At 30.8% G+C, this 25740-nt stretch overlaps 1 protein-coding gene across 1 annotated transcript; it reads right to left on the reverse strand.

The window, feature by feature from the left end:
- Positions 1 to 9937: 9937 nt before the first annotated feature.
- On the reverse strand, positions 9938 to 11726 carry LOC11431819 (heat stress transcription factor B-4). Its single transcript, XM_003603010.4, has 2 exons — positions 11352 to 11726; positions 9938 to 11142 (listed from the first exon to the last, which is right to left on the reverse strand). Exons 1-2 carry the CDS (start codon positions 11598 to 11600, stop codon positions 10270 to 10272), a joined length of 1122 nt encoding a protein of 373 aa, XP_003603058.1. The 5' UTR covers positions 11601 to 11726; the 3' UTR covers positions 9938 to 10269.
- Positions 11727 to 25740: the final 14014 nt, after the last annotated feature.

Consider the following 25740-nt stretch of genomic DNA (forward strand, 5'->3'; position numbering starts at 1 on the left):
ATCATGATTTTATAAAAATTATAAAGTTTGAGTTTGTGCTTATGGCCAAAAGAAAAAAATTAGGGGAAAATAAAAAGGGTTTGAATCTACCAAAAACAAGAAGGTATTGTTTGATTATGAATTAATGATGATAAATATGTTTCTTAATTAGGTGATAGAGAATATTTGATGTATGTTAATTAATTTGGTGATAGTTTTAAGCCTTTGGATTAAATGAAATGAATGGATAAGATTTGGTGTCAAACTAATTTTGACACCATGGTGTCATTTGATCCTATCCCATATATATATATATGGCATATCAAGTGAGAGGAGTTGTTAAAATGAGAGATGAGAGGAACAAACCTCAACCATTAGATCAAAATCAATGGCTCACATTAAAACTCTTATTTTAGGGACTCATAGACTTTAATTTTTCTCAGTTTCCCATTGTCTTCATTTCCCAGTTTTCTTTATCTCTTTCTTCGCCGTTTTCACTCTTCATTATGCAGCTGCAATTGACTCATCACTAGTTTCTCTTTGATTGCTAGCATAATCACATTAATCATTATTATGAAAAATTCAATTTATGTAACTCATGCGGTGACAAAACAAACCCAGCAATGCTACTCTTTACCATGACTCCTCCATCACAAGCCTATTGCAATTCCAATTGGCCGGAAGATGAATAGATTTGACGACATCCCCAATTTCGTCGTCGGTGTTCATGTTCGCCGGAGTTCATCGTCCGTGTTCCTAATCGCCGGAGTTCGTCGACGGTGTTCCTGTTCCTTTTTGGATCTAAGCTTTGATGTTCTTGAATATTATATTTTAATATTACTTGCTAAATTGGATCTTTCATGGTAATTGGTTGTTAAATTAATGAAAGAACAACTAGAAATATATATAAAAAGAAAAAAAATTTGTATTTTAGTGATGAACCAGGTGGAGAGGAATACGGTAAAGAAGGAAGGTGAAGAAAACTGAAAATTGGAAATGAGTAAACCAATGGATGATGGAGAAATTGAGCAATATTAAAGCACATAAGTCACTACAATAAGAGTTTTAATGTGAGCCATTGATTTTGATCTAATGGTTGAGGTTTATTCCTCTCATCTCTCATTTTAACAACTCCTCTCTCTCTCTATATATATATAAATATATATATAGAGAGAGAGAGAGATATGATCCATTGACAGTGTCAACGAATTCGCTGACACCAAAGCTTAACCATCCATCTATTTTTAATCAAAGTGATAGGTGATTCACAACTACTGCTAAGGCTACGCTATCTAAGACTAAAATTGGGAAATTTCAATAATCATTTCATCACCAAACATTTCCTTTTATACAATAGAAGGCAGCCTCAAAGGCTCCTGTAAAAGAAAAGATGCTAACAGCTCATGACAGTAAAAATAAAAGGACATAAAGATAAGGTAAATGACAATTCTAAACATAAGAATGAAGAATTTGACAGCTAATATTCTTCAATGATGATAATACTCATAGGGGCATTCTAGAAGACTTCTCATTGGGCCTTGTGGATTAAGTGACATAGTCATTCAACCTTATAGTCATTGGGCCTTGTGGATTAAGTGATGCGTTTGGGTCTACCCATGTGAGTATCATTTGTATCACAAAGGCTCATAATTACTCATTTAAGACCTCACGAAATATCTAATTCTTGATGTACATGTGAATTTGGCTCTTTATTTCCTTTATGGTAAGTCAATCAAGCTCTAAATGGATGCTAAGAACTAATGTTTGTAAAATTCATCCCTGAAAAGATTGATTTCAAACTGAGCTTTTTTCTCGATTTCTAAATGGATGCTAAGAACTAATGTTTGTAAAATTAATAGTCATGGTAGTTATTTTGTTGAAAAATAATGTTCTTCTCAACACTTTCAATTTTGCAGCCCATCATAGTTTTTCACTACCTTTGCCTGTAATTGCAATCAAAATGTGGAATTAACAAGTGGGGATAATTATCATGAAGCCACCATGTTTTGAATTTCAATGGAACAATTGTCTCAGTGGTTGAATACATGTTGGGGAATTTTAATCACAAATATATATGATGATACAAATGGATTATAAAGATGAAACAGAGGCAGGCACATCTGGTCTTGAATAAACCGCAAAAGACAAAGGTAAACGATTAGAATTTAGAAAAGCAAAATCGGCATATCTTTGATTGATTTATGAATTTATGTTTTCACAGCATCATGATTTCTAGAAAATTGGAAACGATCGTATCAATAGAGATAAAATTTATGAGTTTTGTTAAAATTGAACCCTTCAAGCTAAATTGAATTGCTTCTCTGTAGAGATAAATCCAGATTTGTTTTTGTTAGATATTAATAGAGGTGATTCTGTCTCTATAATTGAGATGATCTTTGTTAGAGTGTAATTGAGAAAAATGATACACAATAAATAAAAACTAGACCTGCCGCACGGATCATATAGATTGCAAACGTAGTAGATAAAAGTCAAATTTAATAGCCAATTACAACTTATAATTTTATTGTCATAATTTTGAGTATAAATATAATCAAAGTTTCTCATGTCTACAAATTACGAAATATTTATTTAAACACTACATTCAAAGTACTATCAATGCAAAGACCATCTTCATCTATTAGCAAAATACTCACTCCGTCCCATATTATAAGCAAAAAAAATAAAATCGCACTTTTAAAAAAACTAAAACATAGTAGTTTACAACATAGTTTCTTGTGTTATCCTTAAAATAAGTTTTATAGGAAGATCTAAAAACAATTTTCATTGGTTATTGGTTATTGAGAAAATGAAAGAGAGTGCAAATGGAATGCACTTTGCACTTAATTTTCATTTGGAAAAGATAATTTTTTGAACCCCAATTTTAAAAATAGAGAATTAAGCAATTACTCCCTCCGGTCCTTAATATAAGAAAAAAAATCAAAAAACATCAAAACCAATGCCAACATTAATTGTTGTAAATTTTTAAACATTTTTACAAATATACCCTTATAGAATATTTTGAAACATTAAATACATTCATTAATATTAAAAAGACAGACATTAAATGAAGGATAAAAAAGTCTTTTAAGCAATAACTATCCTTAAAAATTGTGACATTTTCTTATAAATAGGACCAAAACTTTTTTTAAAAATTTTCTTATATTAAGGATCTGAGGGTATAATTATAAAATACATAGTTGAGAGAAGGATAACGCTTGGTAGCCATTGTCAGAAAATATTGGAATCACAACCAAGTATTGGAGCTATATTTATATATCGCAGATGGAAACTTAATTAAAGGTATCATAAATAAAATTAAACCTTAACCATTGAATGGGCAAAATTAACTACAACATTGCATTAAATTAAACCTTGGGCTCAATGCAATATTTGTGTGCTCAATGCTAGCTTGGAATGGTTGCCATACTATAGGGAATGAACAATGCTATATATTAAGAAATATTTAAAAATGATATGATAGAATAATTACCTTTAGATTTTATCAAGAAATTGTCTCGAAATTAATGTTAGCAAATAAAATGTTGGCTGGAAATCATGGGGTGGTGGATGTTATATATATATTTATGATAGATTAATAAATAAGACCGAAATCTAGAGGTGATTATTCTGCCATGTCATTATTGAATCTTTTTTGATAAAATCATTCTTGATATCTAACATTTTCATAAGGAATACACATGAGAATAAATGCTTCCACCATTTGTCATAGGTGCGTCCATTGTACTTCACGTAAATGAAGTGCTTTGTTATTTTTTGAGTCGCTAACACCGAGTTTGATTTCCGCAGCGGTCGAGTTGCATGTACATAAGTTGAGTTGTATGCGTGTTCAATTCCTGCAGATGTGGCTTTCCATTTTTTGCTTCTTCGAAGAAGAAAAAAAAACTAACACCGAGTTTGATAGTTGCACCATGTGTTTGTAGAGCTTTCAACATTGACCAGAAATTTTTTCATGACAATGTTCTTGTCCTGACCAAAATTTAACAGACATTTCCAAGCAATTAACATTTTTTTATCTCATAGTCTGTAGTAGGCAAAGCAATTTGACAAAATACAGCCTGAGACAACATCTCTTTATTTCACACTATAAAAAGAAATTAATACATATGTATGAATAGTATAAACTACAATAAAAAAAATGAAATACACTACATACCAACATGCAAGAAGTAACATAAGAGGTATTAAAGGTCTTAACATAAGCATGTGAAATGTATCAACTTTCAATTCAAACTATCTTTATAAAGCATGTTGACAACTTTTTTTTTTGTTTATAGGTTAAACATCAAATTCTAAAAACCATATACAGTAGTATAGGTGTTTAGAAACAATAATTGATTTTAGAAAGAAAGAAAAAAACATAAATAAATTTTATTAATTCTCAGTCACTCAATTTGGAGCAATTCACAAAAAAAAAATGATATGGGTTTAAATTAGTCATACTTAAACTTGCAACAAAATAAACTACATGCAACCAAAAAAGATATATGAACAAAAAAAACATTAATAAAAAAATAGACGAATTCTAAGCAAAAGACGTTCATAAAAAATAAAACTGTTTTACATTAAAGCAATATCACTTACATTGTTGAAATTATCGAACTCTAAGGGGGTGTTTGTTTCCATGTTATAAAATTTATTCCTGGGAATATGAGGATGGGAATGCACTTTCCCATGTTTGGTAGAAGGTAAAAGAAAAATATACCTGGGAACAAATTATACCCAGGAAAATTTTTAACCCATGATCTCCCTATTTTTATTCCCATGAAAAAGGAGTTGGAATGTTTTATTCCTAAGAATGACATTTGCCTTGCTACATGAAAACCCCACTACCACCATGTTTTTTCAACTGCCAATTAATTTCTGTTTTTTTCTTTTACATACTCTACATCAAGACATTGTTATAATGCATGTTATTATATGTAATTCATCTATTATTTCTTTATGTTCTTTTTGGTTTGTGCAAAAAAATATTTATGTGTCTATTCAAGTTTTCAACAATATTGTTCTATTATAACAATCAACTATATTCTATCAATCAACTATATGAAAACATAATTTTATTTCATGGTGTATTTTCAAATGCTTCAAGTTATAATGAAAATAAAATGTAGTAAAATAAATTCAAATTGATTTAGAAACAAGGTAGAGGTATTTTTGTAACTGTATCATGTTTTTTCTAGGAATATATATTCTAAACTAAACAACAATTAGCTATTTATGGGAACATTTTTTGAAAATATTCCTGAAAAATTAAAATACTAACCAAACACTTTTTTTTAAAATACCCAGGAATAAACTTCCCACTACTTTATTCCCAGGTAAGTTATTCCTGGGATTAATTTATGAATCCCTGAAACAAACGCCCCCTAATGAAAAGTGCATACGCATCAGATCTGTTCTCGTAGCCGGAACAAATGTCACACCCTCGTCAACTTTATTTGTTAGTTTGACTAACAAATAGTTGATAAATGGAAGAAGAAAAAAAAACTTTGAAGAAGATCAAGAAAGGAAAATGAAAACAATAATCAAACAACCTTTCAAGCTTAGCAAAGAAGATGCAACCTCTTGCTTGCTATGTGTAGTTACAAAATTCAGAATAGAAGACATTTTCAAACTCTCATAAGCCTATCTATCAAACGGTTCATTTAATGGTACAAAGAGATTATGAAATGAAGAGATTTGCAAGAAATGTGAGTCCAGCCTTCAAGGTACAAATTAATGTCATATAAGATATGTAAACTTGAATTGTATATGGCATTTCAATGTGTACATGGAGACTTAGATATGCATGCGTATGGGAAAAAGAAATCATTAAATTAATATGCATGCTTATGGGATAAAGAAACAAATTAATGTCATTTTGAAAGCTTGGCATTTAACATTTGAGTGGTTCTATTCTAAACACCTCTTAAGATATGAATAAACTAGACTTTTCACCCGTGCTTTCGCACGAGTCATATACAATGTAAATATAGTATTAAAAGCAAAAATACATTATAGTTTCAATTTAATGTTCAAACGTCATAACTTTAAATTCAATAGTAATTGAGGTTTTCGTGTCTACACATTTTGGAATTTTTTTTTAAACACTTACATTCGAAGTACTATCAATGCAAACACCATCTTCATCTAATAGCAAAATTTTCAAACCATTTCTTGAGGCAACCCTTGATATTGCTACATAAAGTTGACCATTTAAGAACACAATGTAGAAGGTATATACCAATCTGATTTAGTGACTGCCCTTAACTTTAGTTGATGGTCATTGCAAAACACACAACTATTGGAAACTGTCTACATTGAACAAAAAATAGTAGGTGAAGAAATTAAACTTATGAAGTCCACCCTATTTCCTTTCAAACTCAGCAAATTCAAAGTATCCCACGGTGAGACTTTTTTTATCATAAATTGGCAAGTTAAACTCATGAAGAAGAGGATGGAAGGAGAAGGAAGAATATGAATAATATAAACCTTAACGTTTTTTTGAATTTATTTAACGGAAGGGAAGGGACCAAAACAGGTAACGGAGATAAATATAAAATAATCAAACAAATTTTTTTTTTGTTAAGGGACCAAAGCGATACCAAATAAATATACTTAAGAGACCAAAATCGCATTTAAGCCCAATTTATAATAATAAGAACAGTCCAATTATTAGTGAATCCCATAGATTCTAAAGTGGTAAATTGTATTGCATAAAAATTTATTTTGGGACCATACCAATAACCTTTTTTTATCAGTGCCAACAATTCGGAATTTATGTATTCTGGGGAATGCTTATAATTTTTCTCAGTGCCAATAACCTTTTTTTCTCAGTACCAATAACCTTTATAATAATAAGAATAGTCCAATTATAAGCATTCCAAAGAAGGAAAATGCTGTTGCTCGCGAGAAATTGCATCCCGAAAGCATCACGACATGAATTGGTACATATAGTAAGTAATTATTTTACTAATAACACCACCCCCATGTATGGTTAGTGGGGGGCTTTTTAACAGCCGAGAACAGCTCGGGACAATTTCATTGGATATTTTTCGCTGTATATAGCAATGGCCATCCAAAGAATAGCGAAAAATCCGAGTTTGTGTATGCTTGTGGAATGTGGATGTATGTAATAGAGTTTGTTTGTAGTTTGGGATAAAAATCAACAGAGGCAGAGAAAATAAATTTCACAATTTCCCTTCCCTCTATGATAAGGAAAATGTTAGTGGAACATGATTTCACATTAATTAAGCAATTTGGGTTAATCATGTAGAGTTTCTTTTATCATGTGCAAACTTGAATAGTAGAAGAAGTAAAAAAATGCTAACAAGTTTACTTTGAAACTAGCACATTTTATATTAAGTACATAATTTTTTAATAAATAGTTGTTGTTTTCAATAAAAAAATTACGATTTTTAGTTGTTTTACCTATGCAATATTGTAGTGGATAGACAAACCCAATCATATAGTACATAATTAAGCATGAAACACAAATTTTGCTGAGTTATCCGACCATTAACAATCGGTTTTATTCATATATATATATATATATATATATATATATATGTGTGTGTGTGTGCGCGCGCGCGCGCGCATGTGTCTGATTAAATTTGGAAACCAAAAAACTAGTTTGAGTCTCAAACACTGAGGTACAAAATTGGCATCGAGCTATGCTTTTGTTGGGAGTATTAGAAAACTTCCATGAACATTGAAAAAATTATGGCTGTTTTAAGATACGATCGGAACATGTAAAAAAAGTGTTTGGATTCTAAATCCTAATGTGTAAAAATGACTGTTTTGTTGTTCAAATTCTAGAATTAGAATGTGCACAATTCCTAAAAAATGCCGTTTACAATTTGCTAAAACATTTTCCTCGCTAGAAATTTAGGGGTGGGAAAAGAATTTCACTGATGGGCCAATTTAATAGGCTTAATGTTGGGACCATTCCTAAGACCCGTTTTGTTGTCCAGGACTCCATGCTTTGGATTATGCCAATTTATAATATATTTCTTGACTAGGAAAAAAAATTGCTAAAATTCTTCTTATCAATAAATATTTATGTTATTCTTCAAATTTAAATTAATAAAAACTTATTGATTGAATATTGAAAGTGAAATTTAAATAAGTTTATGCATCATATTATTATAAAATAGAAAAAAATGTTTAGAGTGCCAAAGCATGAGACACTAACTAAAAAAAAGCATGAGCCAATAGGTCCACAACCACAAGCACTATCAGGTAACATAGCAAAAGTGTTACTCAACGTGTGCTTAATAAAATTAAAATTAATTTTCCCCCATAACCACAAATGTTCCTTTTCAGTTTTGCTCTTTTTCTGGGGTCAAATAAATAAACTTTAGCGACCTATTCGATACGGTTGTTTAGAATTTAGCAACACCTCAATCTCAAATGCATTATTAAAAAGTCCAAACCGAAAGCTTCTTTATTTACCACTCACAACTACTCACTTTCTTTTTTTCATCTTCAAACTCAAACTCCATTTCACTACTTTTCTTTTCTCTATAGCCATTAAGCTTATCTGACATTCCACTCCTAATTCCCTTCTACACGTGCATAAAACCTGTCACGTGCCACCCTTTTAACCTAGCCAAACATGGTCTTTGTCTAAACTTGGTTACATGTTATTGCTCTTTAATTTGGTCTTTTATCATTTTTACAATTTTCACCTTTCATATGTAACGAAATTAATATAGACTCAAATATAGAAATTTCTTATCATGCTTTCTCTGATGTGTCTCAGTGTTTCTCTGTTTGAGATATTAATACTCCACAGTTCATAGGAATATATTATATGTGAAATTATAAATACTAGAAATACACAATATAAAAAAAAAAAACACTAGAGTCAAGGAAAGCAATTTAATAGTATATAGTCTCTTTCTGATAATGCAAAAGACAAACTTTATGAGACACTTTTCCCGTATAGGTATATATGAGTGGTGCAATGCGACAAGAAAAAGAAGACTTAACATTAAAACAGAAAGAATCATAAACTTCCGGGGAAAAAATGCATATATTGTTCAATGTTTGTTCACCAACCGGTCAATGGTCTCATTTTTCTTTTCACAGTGTTTGTATGTTGTTGTCACAAGAGTAAAAAATCAAAGTGGAATCCGAAGAGTGTAGTGAAAATGTTAAATACTTAAAGTAGGGAAAGACAAATGTTTCTGGTCCTTAGAAGTATATAGAAGAAGCCTTGGAAGAAACATTTCCCTTACATTTCGCTTTCATGGAATAATTCACTTGTTCTTTTCATATCAAACTTTCTCAACATTATTATTATCAATATTTTATTCCCACTACAAAGATATACAGGTTAATTTCCTTGTCTACATCTGCATTACTGACAATTCATAAATACGGCAAAGTATAGATTTATAACTCTCTCTCTCGCTTGAAGAAAAGCAATGATAACATTCTTTTTCCATAAATCATTGTACTATATACTATCTTGACACCTAAAAAATGTTATTTGTTCATAATTAGGATTGCTAATTAACAACAAATTGTACTTCCAACAATGTGATTTTTTATGAATGAATCAGTCATTTGTGTCAGCTTCTTTCATCGGGTTATGAAAATTACTAAGATGCAAATTATTTTGTGTTTTTCGTTTGTTACAAAAATAATGCAAGAAAGCCTTAGAAATGTGTCATTAAGCCAGGCTGTTACATACATTCTCATAAGTTCTCAGCTTTTTACCCAATGGATAAATATGTAAGTATAGCTCTATGATCATTAACTCCTTTCTTTTTCTCGCTTTGTTATGGTAGCATTAATTAACGTAACTGAAGCATGCAGATATCAAAATCAGCAAAAAGATATGATGAAATGAACCAAACAAAAAGGAAGGAAAAATAAACCAACACAAGATGCTAGGAAGCAATAAATATTGCACCAGTGAAAATGAGAAAAACTCAACCAAAAAGAGAAGTTGAACCAAACATTTAAAGTTTGGTAATTTAATTTTGATCTTTAATCTTAGTACTACCAAAATCCACCTACATCAATAGATTGTGAACAAAGATAATATTGGCACTAAGTTATATGTACACAGAATCACACACGCACGCAAAAACACATGTTTCCATCAATATCATCATGATCTTCCTAGCTCCTCCGTGACTCAAAACTTGATAATCAACTTCATTCTTCAACAATAAAATAAGAAAGATAAGAATAAAATAAAACAAACAAGTAAAAAAAACTAAAATAAAAATAAAATAAAAAACCTAACTAGCTTAGGATTCTCATTTAAGAAACTAACTAACAAGTGGAAGGAGGCATGAGATTCAAACCCAAATCAAAATCATGTTCTTTTTCCAAAACCAAACGAGCCTTGTTTGTTTCCAAACTATTTGGATTATTAGATCCACATTCAGGGTGCACTCTTTTCTTGGACTGAAGTGATACTCCAAAAAGCTTAGTCTTGCTGCAGTTATTACTGTTAAGCCCTTCAACCATTGTTATTGAGCTTCTTGATGTGTTTGTAGGAGAGTTCACATTCATACCATGATGTGTTTGATTTTGAGTTTGAAGATGAGAAACATGTTTAGGGTTAGAATTGTAATAGCCCAAAAGCTGGTTCATTGGCTTTTGCACCATTGAAACATTACCACCACCATTCATAGGAGTTGAATTTGAAGCTTGTGGAAGCAGAAAAGATGAAGAGTAAGAGTTACTTGGAGCTACTGGTTTAACATGATTCTGAACAAAGTAGATAATATCATTGTAAAGCTTCTTCATGTGAGCTAACTCAGACATTAACATGTTGTTACTTCTTCTTAGTCTTTCATTGTCTTCAGAAAGAGCAGTAACAGAAGTATTGTAGTTGTTTGTTGCTGTTGTTTGTGTTCCTCCATTAACAAATGATGGTGAAGTTAATGGTGGAGAGTCGCACCAGTTGTTGAGTTGTTCATCAGAGTAATCATTGGATGGAGAAATGCTAACTCTAGTGTTTGAAAATGGAAAGAAACTTGGTGGAACATTGTGATGCTGCTGGTGATGATTCATGTTGATTCCTGTTTGTTGTGGCTGTGATGTTTTTCTTCTATGAATCTCACAAAGCAAATGCTTTTCTCCTTTTTTGAAATATTCATTTGCAAACTCCCATCTGTCAGGTACAATCTTTCTAAAACCCTAAACAACAAAAGATAAAAAAAAAAAAAAAAAAAAAAAGTTAGTTGAAAATAATAACAAAGAATATTAGTTAGTTATACTATTTTTTAAAACCAACCAACGAATCGAAGAAGCGACAATGAGTGATGAGTTATACTAGCTAGTTAGTTAGTTAGTTAGTTACAAGTTACAACATAATGACTATATATGATGAAGAGATGATTGCTTACATAGGTGTTGAGTTGTCGAACGAAGCTAGAGAAGTTGTTGTGTTTGAAGTAGTTAGGGAGGAGGTCTCTAGCAAATTCAGGAGGACGCCAAACAACGAAGGTGGAGTCATCTTCACCCCAAGAAACGATGTGATCTGTGGCTGGATCATCAACAAGTTGGTATGTTTTGGTGAGGAATGGAGCTGGGACTGATTTGTGTGAGTCTAATGAGAGTAAAATGCCTTCACAGTTGTCTAGTAGAAGAGCCATTTTCAGTGATGATCATTCAATAACACAAACAATACTGGTTTTTAGAGAGAGAGAGAGAGAGAGTATGTGTGAGTGTGAGAACGAATGAGAATGAGACGGGGATAAAAGAGAGAGGGGGTGGAATGAATAGTACTAGTACTAGCTTTTGTTACTGTGTAATGCACTAATGCCTTTTGTTTTTGTTCATTTCTTCTTTTATTTTTTTTTCAGATAAAATTCATTTTCAAGTGATGTGTAGGTTGGAGACTTGGAAGGATATTGTCTGTTGGGGCTTTATTTTTTTAATTTTTCTGATAGGTAACACGTTTTAAGGATTATTAATTAATTAAACTAATATTAATTATCACTTCACAAACCGTTTCAATGAGATTTAAACGGTCTTTGAAGATTACAATGTTAAGTTCTTATCTAAGCTATACTTCAAAGACAAATACATTGAGATATCACTCTTTTTAAGTAAGTAATTATATATATATTATTTTGTTCAAAACTCAAATATAAATGTTTTTTGTAGAGGAGTATCTCATTTGATATGATATTGCTAATAAAGTAAGAAATTTTACTCATTTTAACTTTATGGTATATATCTATTTTTTTTTTTTGAACAAGTTATATCTATGTTTTTGTCCTCCCAAAAGAGTTTTTATCATTATCACTTCACACTATTACTCTCCACTACATATTTCTTGCAACATATATTAAGTGTCATTTTAAGTTTTTATAACATATTCTAAGAAAAAGTATAATACTAATCAAGTATATAATTTTGAACAAGTTCAAAAATACATAGTAAGTAACAAATTTAGAAGTGATGTATATAATAATATTAATAATTTGGAGGAAAATTCAAATAAAATAATGAAGGACCATTACATTAATTTGGAGTATTATTATTTTTATTTATAGAAATATGACAAGAAAAATACATGTTTGAATAATGAAGATTGATGTTACCAAGAGATGAAAGTTCTTGTTATTTTAAAGCGATAGCTCGGAATCAAATATAGTAGCCAGTTGGGGAATATGTGTCTGTCTGTCTATCTAGGACTGTGAAATAAGGGCCTTTCAAGACAAACCCGTGACTCCCTCTCTCTCTCTCTCTCTCTCTCTCTCTCTCTCTTCATTCTACGTGTTTGTGTGTGTGTATGTTTTTCTGATACATATAGAGATAGAGAGAGAGAGAGAGGTGTTTCTGATTTCTGACATTAATCCCGCGCACACCCACTTAAAATCACGCATAAGAGCTAGAAGCTTGCAGACCCATGTTGTCTTCTTCTTTCTTTTGCAAATTGACCCTTCAACCCTTCCTTAACTCTACTATAGTACTACCCTTCTTGTTCTTTATTCCATTCCATTTCCATTTCTATTAGTAGTAATCAGTCAAACCCTTCCTCAACGGTTATGTATGTTTTCTACTAATAATTTGCTAATTAGTGGTTAGTCATAAGATAATATTGGAATAATTGTTCCATCACGGTATTACCAATTCCAATGGTAAAGGAAATGATCTCGTCTCGTGAAAAGGGATATAGATAGATAGTAATTCTCATTTTTTGAGAAACAAAAAGGTTATATACACTACTAGTAGTAGAACTATAGTAGTAGTATATTGACATCGATTGAATTGAAATATTGGAATAAAAATGAGAAAAGAAATGTCAAATGTGAAGAAGAAGAAGGTGGGTTTCACTTCACGTCAAACGAAACGAGTGTCTTCTTTTTCACTTTGTAGCTTTCCTTTTGTTGTTTATTGTCACCAACCAAACACAGTCTCTAATTTCGAATCCCTAGCTATCATACATTTTCTAATGCACGTCTCTACTCTACCTTATAGCATCGAACTACGTGATGGGAATGAATTAAAGACTGTTTTGAGTGACGACATTTCTTCCATCCGTTGCTTCTCTCATTCCTAGCTCCACCTTTTTTTCTTCCTTCATTTCCATTGAAAAAACACACATTTCAAACTTCAATACAACAATATACTATTGGAAAATATTAAAGTTGTATTTATTGGGAAATTTGGGAGTGCGTCGCGAGCAACATCAAGTCATTGTTCCATAATCGTAAGAGAAAAAAACACCACATCTTTATCAAAAATCTAAAAATTTAAATATATGCATAACATCTTTTATATATTTAACTTTAATTATTTCAATGTCAATGAGACTTAAACCTAACAACATTGACATTTCAAACGGCCAAATTTTTGAGATGTTGAATGTATAAATGTGCTTGAACGTACTTATGTGATTATATATATAAAAAAATCTTATATAATCCAAGATGTATAAATGTGCTTTGAAGTCTCTTTTTATGGTGGTGGTAGGGATTGTTGGGGTTTGAACCCCGAACCTTGCATCATTGTCTATATCAACTGAATTAAGCTCACAAAGTACGATTTGAAGTTCATTTCACATAAGTATATTCATCCTCATTTTTTATAAGCCGAAGTATACTCCATAACTCTACACTGTGCACCAGAGTATCATATTAGAATTTAGGTTGAGTCTTATCTATTACAATAATGAGTTATATGATGAGATTTAATTCAAATCCTATGTAAAATAAAGATGTAATGTTTAAAATGAGTTTATATATAAGGACACATCTATATATATATGATATAAACTATTTTTAAGTATCAATCAATGTAGTCATATATGGCTTATAATATAGGATCATGTTAGGGACATCAGTTAAGAGAACTAAAAAAAGAAAATTTTAAAGTAAAAATAACATTTTTTATGTTTTTGGAGAAGTTAACAGCATAAATTCCAATGTAATATTTACTACATTTGATCCTTAACCAGTGTCCCGAGCACCGGTTAACATTTCCCTATAATATATACACCCACATTTGAGACGTATGCTGTCTCTGGCCGCTAGTAGTACCATTAAGTCACTAGCTAGCTCACAATAGCTTCCTCTAGTTAGTAGTTACCCCTGTTCAGCTTTTCCTTACTTTTAAGTATTTACATTGAGCCTCCAACTTTGGGTCTTCTGCGGCTCGGCTTAGTCCCGCTGATGTGTCCAGGTGATTGAATTATTGACCCTAAAAAAGTTTCCATTAAGAACCTGGGTAAATATTTACAGCTTTTCCACCTCCTTTTTTATATTAAATATTATAAATAACCCCAATTAATCATAAATTTTCTTTACTTTTCCCCTTTTTCTTTATCCATCACACATTCACTTTTACTCCCCATGCCGTATTATTTATCGTGTATGATATAAGTTGCTCATGTCTCAAAATTTCAAGGTGCATGCAATATTAGAAGCAAAAATACATGCATGACATTAAAGAGCTAATTTTAAAGTAGAATACTTGATTTATTTAAAGAAAAATCTATTAACAATCTATTCACTATTTCACATTGACAATATGAGTTTTTATTATTCATTGGATTGCCTCATTAATTAGATATGGGTAAGTGTTTTCCTATAAGCTACATATTTCATATTGATAATACGATTTTGAAAGAAAAGAGGAGGTAAAGAAAGTTGCTTGAAAACCATAGATGATAATAATTGGCCAGTGAGGATTCAAATAATTAAAATGTGAAGTGCATTCATTCTGTGATAATAAGTGAAAGTAAAAGAGTAGGGACGCAGAAGCAGATAGATAGATAGAGGGGCCAAAGCAAAACAATGGGAGAATGATGACTAATTATATCGGATAGATATCTCAACTGATTATTTTGATAATGCCTATGATTCTCATTATTGGAAAAACAAAGCTAAACTGTCTTGGTTCCCCACCCACATACTAATTATTTCTCACTTTACAATTTTCTTTGCTTTCCTCATTAATAATATCTAAAAGTTGCTCAACATCCAACTTAACTAAGCTTACGAGAGAAGCTCAATTTTATTTTATTTTATTGATTTTACCCCAATACCATATTAGTAAACAATTCAAAGGAAGCAAACATTGAAGTATCTTGGACTTGAAGGGTGGGTAAAAAAAAGAGTATCTTGAAGGGTATCATGTTACAAGGAGATGATTAAAAAAGCAAAGCTGTGGCTTTTCTTTGGAGGATATTACAGAAATAATGTAAGTAGAATACTCATTTTCCTTAACAATTAGGTGGTCATAATCTTCAAGTTTTTTAAGGAAAAAATTAAAAGTTTTAGTAATCAAGTATATATTAATTTTCCATAAAAAAAAGTATATATTAATTTATAAATAATAAATTTAAGGTCTCCGGAAGTGTAACCCAATAGTAAAATAGTTGAAACGATGAAGGGGTTTTAAGAAGAGATTCAAGATTCGATCCTTGGTGTTAAGTGTTAACATTTCTACATCTCCTCTAACAATATACTACTCACTCCGTCCTAAAGTATTTAACAATGTTTAACCATGTTCACCATTTACATAATCTACTTTGGTCATATTTTTCATTAATACAAGCGAAAAGACGGGCACTCTCGTGCCCGTTTTTCCGCTTTTTATTACGCTAACGTTTGAAAATTATGAACGGTGTTTTTTTTAATGAAAATTACCTTTATACTAACATTTAATAAGAATAGAACATTTTGTAGTTATTTAAATAAAATAAAGAATTGTTGGCGTTCATTGAAAATGTACATATTTAAGAAGTCTCACGTCGCTTACAATTGAAAAGTATTCGAAGACTAATTCTATATATATATAGAGAGAGAATGCTTCTTTTATTTTAAGAAAAAGAGGTGGAAAAGTGGAAATTCTAGGGTTACACAAGATGAAACTTTTAGGGTTAATCACTTGAGAGTTTTTGAGAAAATTCTAGGGTTGGAAAACACTTCAAGATATCTTGAAGATAAATCATTGAGTCTCTTGATCACCATAAGAGATTCGGAAAAATGGTAGAAATTAATGTTTGACTTGGTCTCCCAATGTCTTACTGCATTATTGTTTTCTCTACCACGCGTGCATTGCCACTTTTGGTCGTGGTTCCAAAAAAAAAAATGATATTGTTAGTTCATGGAGCTAAAACATAGAACATTCTTAATTTGTCAAGTTCATCTTGTCTTTGATTGATCTAACACTCCTACGACCTTCATGAGACAATATGGACTTGCGAAAGATGTTCCTCGCTCATATTTTGTTTCCTTTAGTACGAGTAACCATCATTTGACTTCCTAAATATCAAATAAACTTAATTCGGTTGTTGACCATTTTCCGCCTACAATTTAGATTTTTTATAGGGGTGAAATACTTCAAAACCTAATATATATTACTTGTAAATAGTATTTTCTAGTGATTATATCAAATGTTCAAGTTAATTTTTTCTCATATATTCATGCAAGTAAAATATTTGTGAATTTTTTTCATAGGCGCACCATGAACTCTATTGCAGAATAAGCAAGTATCTTGACTTTTCTGGTCAGCATATAATCAAGGAGAATGATGTGATATTAATTTTGTGATATGCTATTAAATTGAGTATTGAAAAAAATGAGAAATCTAAAAATACCGACAGCTTCAAGTCCCGATAATCAAATGAGAAAGTGGGAATTATTAGTCTAGAAAACGTGAAGGGGAAGAAGAAAGGAAAGGAAAGGACCAAAATGACAAGTATCTGGCAAGTTGTAAACAATCATGCATGCCCTTGTTGTTTCTTCTATTTCTTTTTGCTTCTTCTTCTTCTTCTTCTGTTCTTCTAAAACCTTTTCTTAATTCTCAAATTCTCAGTTCACACCCCCCTGACTCTTTATCTTTCTGTATAATAGTACTCTCTAATATTACTACTGCAATGTTTCAGCGGCTGACATGGTGACAGTACCTATAGTCCTTTATATTTTTCTGATTCATCTGTGAGTATTACTAGTCTCGTGAATCCTTTTTTGTTTTTTTCTGTTCTAAAACACTTATTTATTACCACTACCTTATTCCCTTGTTCATGTTACGTGCATATTTATGGGAATTGTATACATTTTTTAATTTTTTTATCTTAATTTAACAACAAGACGAACTAACCCCTCTCTGTGCTCTCTTGTTCCAATATCGAAATAAACGTGACCACAGTTACGATAGGAAGAGAGTACCCTGCCCAATTATTTTGTTTTTATCCTATTCTTATTGTATTTCCAATCGAAATCGAATCTCATGTTTAGAACAGGAGCAGGTTAATTAAACTATTTCATGGACATGGAAACTTTTTTGTGTCGTCACGTTTTCATATTCAATATTATCTATCCAAAATTCAAACTTCTTTTTCAGAATTACTGATTGATTTGCTTGACCGCAACAGAATTGATAGACCTAATTACGTGATTATATATAAGAATGGAACATGAAATTAGACGGGGTCCATCTATGGGTCCACCCTTATTTTTGCACTAAAATGGTATAATTTAGTAAGCCAAACGTTTGCACTAAAATGGTTATCAACAGCTTAACTTAGTCTTGAAAAAAAGAAAACAACTTAGTCTAGCTAGGAACAATTTGAGCCAGCAAATACTTTGGTCAAAACTCAAATCAGTTGAAATCAAACAATGATAAACTAGGGTAAGCTTTACTTTGTAAGAATATTTTGTATTTTTATTTTGAAAGTGTGTAATAATTTTAGTTGTTCATAAAATGAACAATTGTGAGCATTATTTTTTTAAAAACAATGAATATGTCAAAAGAACCGTTCTAATCAAAATAAGTAAAGAACTCTTTAAAGATATCAAATCAAGAAATAATTTCTTAAAAAAGTTAAATAATATAAATTTTCATAAAAACTTAATATTGAAAATCTTTAAAAAATAGGCTTAATTGCACTTTTGGCCCCCTATCTTTTCAAAAGTTGCGATTTTAGCCCCCTAACTAATTAAAATACAAAACAACCCCCTATGTATTGGATCTTTGGCAGTTTTGGCCCACAAAATGGAAAGATAGGGGGCCAAAAGTGGCCTTGGGGGCCAAAACTGCCAAAGATCCAATACATATGGGGCTGTTTTGTATTTTAATTAGTTAGGGGGCCATAATCGCAACTTTTGGAAAGATAGGGGGCCAAAAGTGCAATTAAGCCTAAAAAAATATTGTGATGACACTTGTTAGCATTTTACTTAATTATTTTTAGCAAAAAAAATGTTGTTTGGATAAAAAAAAATGATGTCTAACACCCGAACTTGTTTTTCTTTTATATATTATCAAAATTGTAAGATTCTTCTCCTCACTCTCCAACAAGTCGGCCCTAATTTTCTCTCTCTAGGTTTTCTCTTCTACTTTCTTCATTGAGGGGTGGTTTTTGGTCAATTTTTGACCTGAAATCACCCCTCTTCATCTTTCTCTCTCTATTTCAATCTAAATAAGTGATTTTCACATAGATCCAGGTTTTTTCTTGTTGATTTCATCATCTAAGTGTGGTGGTTTGTTGTTCGTCGTCTTGTGCGGTGTTGTTTGATTTCCCGTCTTCTTGCGGTGTTCATTTGATTCATATTGAAAGATCGATTATTCAATCAACGATTTGGGCGTCAACATTGCAGATCCGGAGTTCATGGATATTCCGGTCACTTTAATTTTATCATATATTTTTGTAGGCATGTCGTTATATGCTATTAACTTGGATGTTGTGAGTTTGTTCGTAGATTCATCCTTTACGTTTTTAGCGATGTTGAATGATGCAATCTCTCGATTTGAATGAATGAATATCATTTTATTTTTGTAAAAAAAAAATCAAAATTGAATTCACGAAAATACATGGAATACTCCAATCCTAAACAAAGAACATAAAGTTCAAAATACAAAAATCAAACTAAGTTTTGGTCTAACACCCTATTTGTATGCGGGATGGTATACAATAATGCTGTTTGTATTTACCCCTCTCTCTCCCTTCCTAATAACAAAATTAGTAGTTATAAATGATGTATTTTTGTACTGTGTTCAAATATAATGCAACATTTTGATGTTCCAATAACACCACTCTTAGAGAAATGCATCACCCCCTAGTTAGTATTTTAATTTTCTTCCATTACAATGATTGACTTCAAGAATCTTACATCTTAATATAAAAAATTAATACATACTTTAAAAAACGAAAGTAGAAAATATTTTCACAAAGTAAACGAAATTTAGATTTTGACCGACAAACTAAAACAAAATTTAGATTTTGACCGAAAACTGTTATTTCCTTTATCCCATCCAAATAGGTGAACGAACACTTGATTGCTTAGAGTTTTGTTGAGTATATATGATACTCTCAAGGGTGGTATTGATGGCCAACTATTTTTATGGATGCCAAAGAATTTTCCAAAATCCAAATTCTCATGGCTTTCTCTTTTTGTCTGAATTAAAAATGTAGAACTGACCATCGTAACTAAAACATGAAATTTTCATTCGCTTACTTCCTAATAAATTTAATGTGAGATTTTTTTTTAAAAATAATAAAGAAGAATATAGTAAATTTCTTCAAAAAAAGAAGAAGAATAGAGTAAATATCTACACTAAAATAATGATAGCACCAACATTGTGATAAAAGTTTGATATTTTGTTGGCACTCGAACTTAACACCCTAGTATATCCTAATTTGAATGAGTGGGGATAAAATCTATTGAAGTTGTATATAAGAGTCCAACATTGCTAAAGTTTTCAAACTATTAGATGTCTATATACATGGCGGGTGTTAGATCCAAGACCATTTAACATGATCAACATCTTATACCTCCTAATCTCTAAATCACCGACTTATACCTCTCATAACTTGGATGATTATGAATAGCATTGGACACAAGATAAAGGATATGAGTACATTTATTTGGGAGAGATCCGAATATAGATAGATCCTCTACAACATATGCACTATATAACATTCTAAAATACTTAAATTTAGATAGGAAAAAAATTATTTTTTGAAATCTAACGATTCCTACAACTTCTAAACAATGCAGTTGTTGTTGGGGATCCCCACACGAGGGCTCCCCGACACTCCAGGGTAAGAAAATAATGGAAAACAAAAGCTGATTTTCCTCGCAAGTTGACATATATCCTACCGAGCCGACCACTATGCATGACTACCAAAATTCACCCAAAGAAAAACAAACAAATTATAAACTCACTCATCATCACACACTTCTCAAACTTCACACTCTTTCTACACGTTGAAAAGCCAAGAAGATTCTATTCTAATTTCTAAAACTAAAAATACAGTGAAAGTGAAACAACCCCACCTCCTATCACATGACCACCGCCAGTACCTTTCAATAAAATCATATTTGTTATTATTGGACAAAACTTGCAACGGGAATTTCAAGGAGAGACAACTTCAAAACACACACCGAATACGGATGAACGATTTTTATTGTAATTTTTTCGAAATGTTGGATTAGCTACACAATATCTTATTATGTTAATCATAAACATAGATACATACACCATTTTTTTTTAATAGGCAAATTCTATGGTACACCAAAAAATTTGAGTGTACCGGTACACCAAATCGATAATTAATGATTAAATGAGTTGTTGTTTTTAAGAAAAATAATTATTTTTTATCATTAACAATTATAATAATTAAATCTTATTTACCAAAAGGTTCGACGAAATAAAAATTACTTTTTTTTTTTAAATTTTTTTTATTACTTATAATAAAGAATATTGATAATTTTTTATAAAAAAATGTTAAAAATTCAATAAGATTCTTATAAACAATAAAATGATGTTTTTTATATATGAAATAATGTTTTCTAAAATATAAATATTAACTAATAGCTTTTTATTTCATAAAATAATCCTTAATTTATAAATTTATAGAGCAAGAGTATTGGTACATTAATCCTTCTAATGGCCCAAGAATAAAAAAATATGTATTTCCCTATACGACAAAGCCACTGAGGTTCTTTCTTCTGTCCCTTTTTGGACTTTCTTTTGTTTTCCCTCTCTTCGATTTCCATAAAAACACACATTTTCTATTCATTAATTTATATATTCATTAATTTTATGTTGTTATCTCTTTAGTTTTTTTTTATCTTCAATTTTATTATCTAATTATAATTCAAAACGTCGTATTTTATAGTTTGCCTTAGGCCTTCAAATTTAATGAGACGGCCCAACTATGGAGGATATATGAAATTAAACATATATATACATATATGCTTACCAAAAGAAATATACATTCTGTCAAAAAAATAAACATATATGCAAACAGTGATGCTATTTCCCGCGACACTTTTTATCGCGAACTCGTCCTGAACTGCCGTAGAGCTAATCACATCTCATGCTGGCCGGAAAAAACTTGAAGGTGGGGTAGTGGAATTTCAATTGTATAACAGTAATAAGCCTTCGTGATGTTGTCGTTGTAATATTTCTCGCTTGATTAAGCATTTTCCATATGCAAAAGTTGAATGCATAATTGAAATTGAAAGTTATATAACAAAAGACATATTTAGAATAAAGGGTATGTAGATGGAGGAGATTGGTTTGCATGTAAAAGTTAAAAGTGAAGTTGTCATGGGAAAGACATTGTAAAGCAGCTTCTTCAAAGAAAATAGTATGACCTATATACTCTATGATCAAATGCATGGCATGACAAATTTCTATTTTTTTTTTTTAAGATACTTTATAGTTACATTAAAAGGAGAGAATTGAACAACAACGGAGGTCTTTTCCCACCACTAAACCTTTTTTATTTCTCCTTTCCCCCTTTTCCTATCCCTTTATTTTTTATCTTTTTTCTTTCTTAAAGTTATTTCCATACATACGACGTGAATGGGAAATTATTCAAGATCCTTCTATTTATGTGAAATGATGAGATACTTTGCCTCGTATCATCGAATAAGAATAGAAGTAGTATATTCATATTCTACCACCTAACGGATCAATTCATCAACACCAAACATCACATATCTTTTAGTGATTTAATTAATTAAAAAGAAAAGCAAGAGAAGTATTAGACAATTCACTTGATATGATGCTGGGCCTAAGAACTTAAGCTTTTAATTTTATGAATGGTCAAGAACGCATTCGCATGCATGCATGGCCGACCTCGCATGTCAAGTTATGGGACCCAAATTATGTTTTAAGGACAATTAATTTTTAGATGTCTATGCTTGAACTAAACATATAAACCATAAAAGTCTAAATCACCGAATGTTCATAAAGAGATCTAGAGTGATAAGGGATCGGTTCCTCTAAAAGTTGAATATTGTAGGTGTTTCATTCTATCTGAAATATAAGCAAAAATAATCAAACAAATTTGAATATTTGATTCATATTTTTAATTAGATACATGAACTTTGTTTAACTTTTATTTGAGATTGAAGTACATTAGTAACAAATTTTGGATGTTATATTAACAATTCTTTATTACATTACTTCAAATTTACTCATTTTGAAGAATCTAAATTCAACAATAAGTATAAGCATTAGGTTAGTTTAACTCCAATTTGCAAGTTGAAAATATTTGACCTAACTCATTTTTATAAAACGAACATTTAATGTGAAATCATGTGTCACTATTTATAGCTTTATCTCTATTTTAGGTGAGACATGAGTTTTTCAATACACCCCTTGTATTCAATACTATTGTACTCAATTTGTAGATATAAATGGTGGGCAAACCAATTGCTAGACTCTATATCATATCATGTTTTTATATTAAATCTAACTCAATATTTCAATATTTTTTTTAGTTGCAAAGACCTTATCCCTACAAAGTAATTAATAAACATGATATTCTTAACGCACCCCTCACGTTTAGAACTAGGCGAACATTGTTTACCAATTATATAAATACATTTTTGGATTAAATATGTTTGTTTCCCTCTAAGTATATCATCTTTTAGTTTTGGACCCTTTAAAATTTTCCTTTGTACTTTGATCTTTATAATTTTCTGTTACCAATTTTAGTCTATGTTTTTTTTCTTTTAAAAAAAGTTTGTATTTCATTTTCCAAGTTACTTTTTTGTTGACATGTTATTGTCAAGACCTTAAAATATCACCACCTTAAAAACTTAATTATTTATTTGATCTTTAATTTCAATTTATATATAAACTAACAAAAGATTAAATATTTAAATTATTAAACAATAATGGCATGTCATAAAAAAAGTTACTATGAACATGTGACGCAAACTTTTATGAAGAAAAAAAAAAACTAAAATTGATAACAGAGAATTAATTAAGACCAAAGTCTAAAGAAATTTTTATATAGTGGATTCAAAAATAAAAGTTGATATATTTAGAAGCAGTAAAAACAAATTTAACCCTGCATTTTAGACCCGTTTTCTCATGAAATATGTGACTGTTAACCGAAACAATATAATTTGATTTTGAAATAGCTAGTGAAGAAGCTAAGGATGTTTTTATTTTATTTTTTACAAAATTGAAGAAGAAAGGTATAGCTCTATATAGGTAACGGGGAACATAAAGTCTGTTGGATCACATGCATATCACATTCTTTTTCTCCCTTCTACTTCTCTTCTTTTCATACTGTGGCCGATAAATGTCTAAAGATATAAAAAACAAAAAATAAAGGTGATTAGAGTGATTACTAACCAACAAAAAAAAAAAAAAAAAAAAAAAAAAAAAAAAAAAAAGAGGAATGGTTAATTCCACATCCACATTCCATATTCCACAGTTTGAAGGCTGCTTCTATATCCTCCTTAATCCAAGGGATTCTTATGACATGATGAAGCACCTTCTTCCTTCTGGCTATATGGGTCCCTCAACATCATCATTTCATGCATATATTGAAAGACCCACCTTCTCTCACGTCCATAACTTTGCAAAGTGCAAACCATTAATTGCTTAAAGTGGTAAAATTAAATTTCTGATATGCCAGCCAATAATGCATGACTGCAACATGTTCATCAGACATTGATCATAGCATCGATTTTCAGTAAAGAAGCATATGAATCGAAAATAGATTGGGTTTTATTAATCATGTTTGTGATCCAAAAATCATTTGCTATGTTTGATTGATTCCAACTGTCAAGTTTAATGTTAATGTTTTTTTTTTTTTTTTTTTGCGGTGAATCTTAATGTTTGTTATGCTTATTGAAATATGTATGATCTATATTATGCATAAATACATAGTAATGCATGTAGATATTTCCATGTAATAGAGAGTAGAGATATAAGGTGCCAACTAATTTTCCACTAAAGCAAAACCTTTTTGGCCTAGACAATCATGTTTGATATAAAGTTCTTTAGGCCAAGTAATCTGATAGTGATAGAGGTCTAATTGTTAACCAGGTCTCATTGATATAGAATTAACTAACGTTAAAACAAATTTTATTGGCTTTAAATACACACATGACTTTTTTTAGAGATGTCCGTTTTGATATATTTTGGTGGGCAAGAATATCAGTGAAGAAGGAGATCATTGTGAACATATTGACTGACCCACTAGACAGAAGATCGACTGCAGATGTTATGGTGTATGGATAGATAGGAGCAAAAACATGTATGTGTGAACTTGACTGAGGTTTCATTACTCGTGGGATTAGGGGTCGAGGATTTTATGGTAGGACAGACAACTCTAAAAGATGCGTCAAGCAAAGTGGCCAAACATTAGAAAACATGTTCCGACAATCAACATGCTTTTATACCATTTGTTTTTGACACTTTTGACGTCCTAGCACCATAGACTATTGACCAGCTTCTACATAGAGTTCAAAGGATCATGCACGACAATGTCATGACTCATAGGTTCATGAATGTTGTGTTTACGAAAATTGATTTTGTTATCCAAAAAGACCTAGCGGTGCAACTTGTTGCCTGTTTACCTTCTATTCATGTGTAATTAATCATTAATATATATAATAGTCTATAAAATAAAAAGGAAAATGTTACATGAACACCCTTTATTCCTACATCTCATTGTACACCCCATGTATTAGGGATATTTTGGTAAGTTCATCTCACAACCACACTTTATCTTCTATTTGTGTGGGGTCCAAGTTGCCACGTGTCAGAATTTTATGTGGGTGTAAAGAGTGTATTGCCACATGGGGTGGTACATGTATCATCACTCTAAAAATGTGTTCATCCATAAGTTCGAGGGTAAAAGTTACGATCTATGCAACAAAAAAAAAACTAATTCCTAGCTTTGAATTTGAATCAATTCTGAAATCATGGTCAATTATATTTGGGAGCATTTAAATATGTTAAAATCAATTTATATCTCCGAAATCAATTTTGTTTTCTTTCATTATCGTAGTCTAGTGATTG

This window comes from Medicago truncatula, chromosome 3 (genome assembly GCF_003473485.1).
Source record: "Medicago truncatula cultivar Jemalong A17 chromosome 3, MtrunA17r5.0-ANR, whole genome shotgun sequence".
NCBI lineage: Eukaryota > Viridiplantae > Streptophyta > Magnoliopsida > Fabales > Fabaceae > Medicago > Medicago truncatula.

What these genes read in the sequence shown, in the direction of transcription:
- LOC11431819 (XM_003603010.4), bottom strand. Translation starts at nt 11,600, where the DNA reads ATGGCTCTTCTACTAGACAACTGTGAAGGCATTTTACTCTCATTAGAC. An exon ending in TTCGACAACTCAACACCTAT is followed by an intron (nt 11,143 to 11,351) that starts GTAAGCAATCAT and finishes TTTGTTGTTTAG; the next exon opens with GGTTTTAGAAAGATTGTACC.